The 7,332-nt window shown below is 51.3% G+C and overlaps 1 protein-coding gene across 1 annotated transcript in view; it reads left to right on the forward strand.

Moving 5' to 3' along the window:
- Positions 1-1,670: 1,670 nt before the first annotated feature.
- Positions 1,671-7,332, forward strand: part of igf1 (insulin-like growth factor 1) — a 13,443-nt gene continuing 7,781 nt past the window's right edge. Inside the window, exons 1-2 of the mRNA XM_056278041.1 lie at positions 1,671-2,222; positions 3,603-3,762. Coding sequence (XP_056134016.1) covers positions 2,175-2,222; positions 3,603-3,762 — 208 coding nt within the window. The 5' untranslated portion in view covers positions 1,671-2,174. The remainder of the gene's footprint in view (positions 2,223-3,602; positions 3,763-7,332) is intronic.

Here is a 7,332-nt window from a genome sequence, read left to right on the forward strand (position 1 = left end):
ACAGTTGTGTGAATACGAGGCGCTGGAGACGGGGAACGAGGGAAGGTCAGCCCATGTGCCCACTGCATCAGCAGATGTACCGCATCATAAGAGTGCCCCCGTCAATACCGCCAGACCACAGCACCGACTGATAACGGGACACTTTGGGATAACGCACTGATATGGCACATCGTTGTTACAGACTATAATCTCTTTTTGGGGGGGGGTAAAGGAGGGGAGCGAGATCATTCCATATCACAGAACTGCCCAGAGAGGCTTATTGGCATCAGTGACGGCGGCGCTCCTGATCTGACACAAACAAGGTCACCCTCTGGTTTCGAAAAGCAGCTTTGCCCCTCTAATCACGAGCGCGCCGTTATGCTGCGCGTCCCGGCAGCTCCTGGCGGTGACGCAATCCCTCCGACAGAGCACACGCGGAGACGTCTACAGCCGCGCGCCCCTGTGTGCATGCATGCCTCCTTCCACGCCGCAGCCCCCTGTCTTCACCCCCCCCCCCGTTCAAAATGCACACACTCACACATTGAGGTCACGGACCTGCGGTCCTGGCAATGAACCCGGAGGCGGGGTGGGTGTAGGTAAGCCATAGATGACCCCTTCAGACAAAAGGATTTGTCAAGGAGTCGAGATTTGGCCGCGTGCGGATATGATCTCGGCTAACTGACTGAGACCCTAATACCCGTACTTTACACGGCAGGAAATCCACTAACTGTTAGGGGGCTACGCGCCCCGGGGACACGTATGGCGGGGCTTGCAGGGGACGGTATAAGATGCTGTAAATCACACGAGTTAGGAGCCAGTCCCCTTCCCTGCAGCCCGCCACGCGAGGCAGCCAGACCCGTTCCGTGTCATGCAGGGACGTCTGCATCTGCTCGCGTTTTGACCCACTTTAAGACCATTTGGGTGGCTGTTGTCGTTGCGTGTCTTTTAGCCTTCGCGTCCCTCCGGGATCTGACCTTGCTTTCTGATGCGCTCGCGCCGCCCCGGGCACAGCGCGGGATATGTGCTGATGTCCCGTTTTACGATTAGGTCAGCACTGATCCCCCTTTTTAGCGATTGGATCGGTGCTGATATCCCGTCTCTGCAGAAACCGGCTCTCTGGCACCAGGCGGTAGTCTTGGTGAGCGAACACACAAGAGCCCCCCCCCCCAAAAAAAGCCGCACACGATGTGGGCACGCGTGTGACGCCGCGTGCCGGGAGAGCGCCGGTCTCGTTGAGTCTGGTGACAAGACGCGCAAAGACGCGGTCCGGGGGCAGCGCGTCGGGGCCGTTGCCTCTCGTTGTCCAACATTACGCAGAGATGGCGCAGAGATTATAACAAGAAGTCTGCCTAGCAATTGGCAGAACCGCTACTTGTTTTCTCTGCTTTCCTTTCCCCCCGCGTGCGTGCACGCGCCGGATTCGATCGCTGGTTTTAATTTGGGCCGCTCGTATCGACGGTGCCAGAATAGTGGGTGACAGTCGCGTGGCAACCTTTCGGGAAATTATCCAATTAAATCAAATCGGGCCAGTTTAAGTGTGCGGGGCGAGCTGCGTGTCCAGCAGCCAAATTACGCACGGGGGCTGGGGGGAGGGGGACGTGTTGGACAACGTTCATATTCTGCTCGTCAGTGTTTAAATCGACGTTCGTGACGCACAAATATACCAAGCACAACACACAAGTCATCAAACATACTGCTGTGCAACGTGCAACACGTCTAATGGTCTGGTCTGGGCTGTGCCGGTGGCGCAGCACTGCCCGGTCTACCTTGACTTGAACTACTAACCAAGTCTTAAAGAGATCAAAATTCAATCCCGTTCTAAGAAGAGAAAAAAAAAGAAAGAAAGAAAAAAAAGAAAAGAAAAAAAGAAAAAGAGAGAGAAATGACGTTATTTGAATATGTGCCCAAAATCCTTAATAAATAACTTAGGACGAGTAGGAGGCAAATGCTGCCCCAGCTGTTTCCTGTTGAAAATGTCTGTGTAATGTAGATAAATGTGAGGGATTTTCTCTCTAAATCCGTCTCCTGTTCGCTAAATCTCACTTCTCCAAAACGAGCCTGCGCAATGGAACAAAGTGGGAATATTGAGATGTGACATTGCCTCCGCATCTCAACCTCTTTTTTCTCCCCCGTTTTTTAATGACTTCAAACAAGTTCATTTTTTGCTGCTCTTTGTCGTGCGGAGACCCGCGGGGATGCCTAGCGCTCACTTCTTCCAGGGGCATTTGTGCGATGTCTTCAAGGTAACTTACCTGCTTTGCTTCCACGCTACACGATTATCACCTTGCTTATTCACTTGCTCGCCGTTCGCGGGGGCAGCATCCCGCTTTCTGCTTTAGCCCGGCGACTTAAGAAGCACGCGTAGGTGGCGGGACCCGTCGTTTCTTTCAAGTTTAAATGTGAAATAAACGTGGATTTTTTATTATTTTTTTTTTGCACATTTTTTTTTACCTCCTGCACAGTTATGCACGGCTATAACGCTGCATGCCCTGTAAGTGATTTGTGTGTGGACATAACTGCCTGCCCTTGCAACTTAAAGTGACTTTTTTTTTTGCACAAAAAAAAGAAAAGGAAAGAAAAGAAAGAAAGAAAGAAAATCTTCACGTTTATCCTGCACAACTCGGGCTTCTCGGATGAATTGATTTCCATTGGCGGTGCCCGTGCGCGCCGCGCGCCGCGCCGCGCCGCGCCGCGCTCGCTCGCTTTCTTTTCTTTCAGCCGTAAAGCCAAACGTTACCCTGAACTTTGAGAGGGATTATTGCTGAGTCTGCATGTTTTAGGTGCTAACAAAAAAAGGAAAAAAAATCTAACGCGAGCCTCGGGTGCGAGGGGGGGAGCTCCGCGCGAGTCTAACGGGAGTCGCTTTTTTTTTTTGGGCACCCGCGCCGTGTGGCACGGGCTGTAGCGCGGATGGATCGCGTCCTGTGTTTATTCTCTTTATTATGTATATTTGGCCCACTTAGCTTCCTCCGCTGGGTTTGGCGGGGGAGACGTTTTCCATCTCACATTTTGGAAGGGGGCAAAGTCCCTGGCTCCCGGTGTAGCGAACCCCTTTAAAACATTTTAACTGTTCTGAGCGGGCTTTGCGATGGGGGAAATGCTCTTAACGAAATAAGGCGTTGAAAAAGAAAAAAGAAAAAGACTCTTTGGAGGTAACGTTGGTGCTTAGCCACCACTCTGATGGTGTATTTGCTTCACCCACGCGTATTTGGAAACGCGGTGACATTGTTGGAACTTGTGAATGGATGAAAATGGAGAGATAATATAGTGTTTTTATGTGTGTGTGTGTGTGTGTGTGTTTATGTTTATGTGTGTGTGTGTGTGTGTGTGTGTTTATGTGTGTGGGGGGGGCATATTTTGAGCTCCAACGTCCTTTTACGCAGCGCTCCGTTAACATAGCCGTGACGAACTCCACTGTGGATTTCATCACGTCCCTTGCACATCTTCCGACACCCACAAGTTGTGTGTTTGTTTTTTTTTTTTGCTCGCTCGTTTCTCTTGTCTGTGATGATGCTCAATGAGTCTAATGAGGCTGAAGTGCGCGTGCGCGCGCGCGTTTGTGTGCATGCGTGTGTCTCATGGCTCTCTGGTTCTTTCTCTCCCCCCCCCTTTTTGGTGCGCAGTGCGCGATGTGCTGCGTGTCCTGCGCCCACACCCTCTCACTGCTGCTGTGCGTCCTCACCCTGACTCCGACGGCAACAGGGGCGGGTCCGGAGACCTTGTGCGGGGCGGAGCTGGTCGACACGCTGCAGTTTGTGTGTGGAGAGAGAGGCTTTTATTTCAGTAAGTGCACCTTTTTATTTATTCATAAATGCCGGCTGTATCTGTCCCAGAGCTCTAATGCGCACCACCGCCTCATAAATAAAAGAGAGAGAGAGAGAGAGAGAGAGAGAGAGAGAGAGAGAGAGGAGAGAGAGAGAGAGAGAGAGAGAGAGAGAGAGAGAGAGAGAGTGAGAGAGAGAGAGAGAGAGAGAGAGAGAGAGGAGAGAGAGAGAGAGAGAGAGAGAGGAGAGAGAGAGAGAGAAGAGAGAGAGAGAGAGAGAGAGAGGAAAAAAGGAGCCGGTTTCTCGTCTTGTCTTGACTTACTCTGCAGAAATGTACTCCTCTCTGTCCCTCCCCTTCCCTTTTTTTTCTCGACTCCTTCTCCCTCTCCTTTCTTTCACTTCACATTATTTCCACCCCGAGAACTATATGATATTCATCCCTCCATACTACAGACTGCTCACGAGTGTTTAAGTTTGATGGACAAGTATGGGAAGATGATCCCGTCTTTGACCATGTGGTTATGGTGATTGCAAAAAAAAAAAGTAAAAGGAGGAGGGGGGTACATAATGTGTAAGATGGGTGTGAAGCAACGATCTGTGTGTTTTAGCTCGTGGCAAATCGCAGCTCTGCCCTCGGGGATGGGGCTTTAAGTGGAATTTGGCTGACTATCTCTAAGAAAGGGGAGGGGGTGAAAGTAAATGTTGCAGTGAAGTTTTTTTTTTCCACCAGAGAAGGGAAAGCTACCCAAAGGAAAACCATCCAGTAAGAATCCAGGATTTAAATCTCCTATTTCCATTAAGGGTACTAAAGCAAGCCCAGAACAGCAAAGGATATATGGAGCTATCTGGGTTAGGTGCAAAGTTCTTCCAGCAGCCAGCCTTTCTCCAGACATGTGCCCTGTCAGAGACAAGTACAGTAACCATCCATTAGCAGCATTTAGGTATTATCTTTCTGGTAAGACTTTACAGCTATCATATAAACGGCTTTGGCTGACATTAATTAAGGCAGTTTCCGCCAAGCATCCTGCAGCATGGCCTCGTAGCGCCACAGAAGTGTAGTTTTGATTATGACCTTGGTTTGCTTTTCAACCGTGCCATCTGATATTGACAGCTGCACCCCCACGCCCCCTCCCCTCCCAAAAGTAGATGAAAAGATTTCATGAACAACTACTGCATAACGCTTTCAATGCCCACTCCAGTTATTGATTGCACTGGCCAAAATGCTGGACTCGGGCCTCTTATAGAGCCGCCTTGGAGGCTCGGGCGGCGAGGGAAGAGCGCAGGGCTCCGGGATGTCAGGGCCGACTTTTGAAGCCAAGTAGCAACAGAGTGGAAGAATTCTGCAGCGGTGGCCAGACATAGCACACACTCATACGAACCCATTGTCAGTAAAAAAAAAAACACACACACACAAAAAAACACCGAGGCGATGACGTCAGCTGGAACGTATGAACCTCAGCTAGGATATGTACTTTCTATTTAAGCCCATTTGGAGTTTAACGTTTCATTCTCTCAATTATTTATTTGAGTGACTCAAACTTTACAATAGACCGTAACTCACCTTTGACTCAGACCATCTGAGCCAGGATTCGCTTTCATATTAATGCATCACTTCGCGGGACTGCAGGTTTGAGGCCAGCCGTATATAACTTCCGACTTGGCGGAGCTGACTACAGATGCGCTTCCGCCGACCGCGTGCTGAAAATGTCCCCAACCAGCCACAGTAGTGCGGCCGTGAAAACACTGAGGTCGTGACAAAGTGCGGCTGCGGGTCGGCTCAGCTCAGCTGTGGGATCCTTTTCCCTGCGTACTTTAGCGTGTAACTTGGGGGGGGGGGGTCATTGAGTGTCTCAAGTCTTTCAGCATCAAACACCATCATCGCCCATGTGACCCAAGCCAAGGTGATCGATCCCCCAGCTTATGTCCAGGGTACATGCAAAGTCTGCAGATTCCCCCTTAATGATCCGCAGCCATCACAAAGCTCTCTCCCTCCTCCCACCACCACCCCACCCCCGTCTCTCTCTCTCGCCTCCGTGGGAATTTTATTAGCTAGTTTCTCAGTCCTGGGATTAACAGATTTAAAGGTTTGCCTGTGAACTCGCTACATCCCATCTTGGTGGACGCACGATGCCACGGCTGTCTACCAAGTGCGCCCCCCCACCCCCCAATCAGCCTGTGTGCAGTTTCTTCTCTCAGGGAATAGTCCTGTTTCACTCAGCACAGAAGCACAAGGCGCGGCCAAGGCATAGAGAACCACGGTGGTTTCTGGGCATGGATCTGTGGGAGAGACCCGAGCGAGCACCTTGGTTATTTTTGCTATTCTTTCTCCTTCAGGCTGATAAGAGTCATTTGCCCTCATTCTGGGTGACGGGGCCCTCTTTCGGCCATGCCTCTCTGCACATGCCACCTGCTACAACCTTTGACACCACATGTTTGTGGCATTAGCAACGGCACCCCTCAATCCCCCAGGGCACTAAGGGAAAAATAGGTGAAAATGTGTTTAATTTCCGCCCCAGCATGCTGTGTGTGTGTGTGGGGGGGGGGTTAATGGAGGGGGGCGTTGAACCTTGAAACTGATACAATGGGATCACCCGGTGCATTGCCCAGCCCCGTCTAATCTCGCCACTGCCGCATCCCAGTCGTCCCACTGGCACACACTCGCGTTGCCTACGCCTCCTCCGGGACCAATGGGCATTGTTATTTGCCTTGGATGTTATTGTGACAAATATTTGGAAAGCTATGTGGTAGTTGGAGAGCCACCAATGCCTGGTGGTTCAGACGCTGCTGAACCAATACCCCCTCCCCCCTCCCATGTCCAATGCCGCGACACAGCCGTGACCCAGCCTGCTCCACTGAGTCCCATGTCCCCCCACTTCCTCAGAGTCCCTGCTTCCTGGACGTAACACCCGCACCCCTGCTGAACGAGCAATGTGGCGGCCACAGGCCTTTGCGGAGGTGGTGGCTAATCTTCCTCTCAGAGCTGCCTTAACAGTAGATAGCAGGGACGTTTAGACTGGTAGGAGTGTGGGGGGATGGGAGGGGGGCACGAAAAACAAAAGGGGGGTGGGTATGAACAATTAAACCGGGTCTTGAATTTCTCCGGAAACCCCGAGTGGTACCCACCCAAATAACCAGAATGAAGTGTCCTAAGAAGGAGAGAAGAGAAACTCGTCAGCGACCTTTCCCCTCTCCGACGCATGGCAGCTGGGGTCTTGACACTTTCTTTACGTCGGACATCGTTTGGCACGGTTGTCGGTTTTGTGCCACTCTCGCGTTACATACTGGCGCAGGGAAGTGTGTGAACAGCGTGTTCGAAAGTTGGCGCAGCTTATTTCGAAGTTGACGAGATGTCCGCCGTGGGCCAAGACGCGCGCAAGAGAGGTGAAGATTTTGCTATCTTCCTCTGATTTCTCAAAAGGCCGGAGACGTCCATGTACAGCGACCGCTGTCCGGGATCGTTACGTGAGAATGACTGATCGCAGGCCCATACGCAAGGAGTCCTGGTGCAGGATACGTCTATGTACCATACAAGTCCTTAACTGACCCGGGTTGTGGTACTGAAATTAAATTTGTCTGTGCCGCATTAGCT

The sequence above is a fragment of the Lampris incognitus genome, chromosome 3, assembly GCF_029633865.1.
Source record: "Lampris incognitus isolate fLamInc1 chromosome 3, fLamInc1.hap2, whole genome shotgun sequence".
Lineage (NCBI taxonomy): Eukaryota > Metazoa > Chordata > Actinopteri > Lampriformes > Lampridae > Lampris > Lampris incognitus.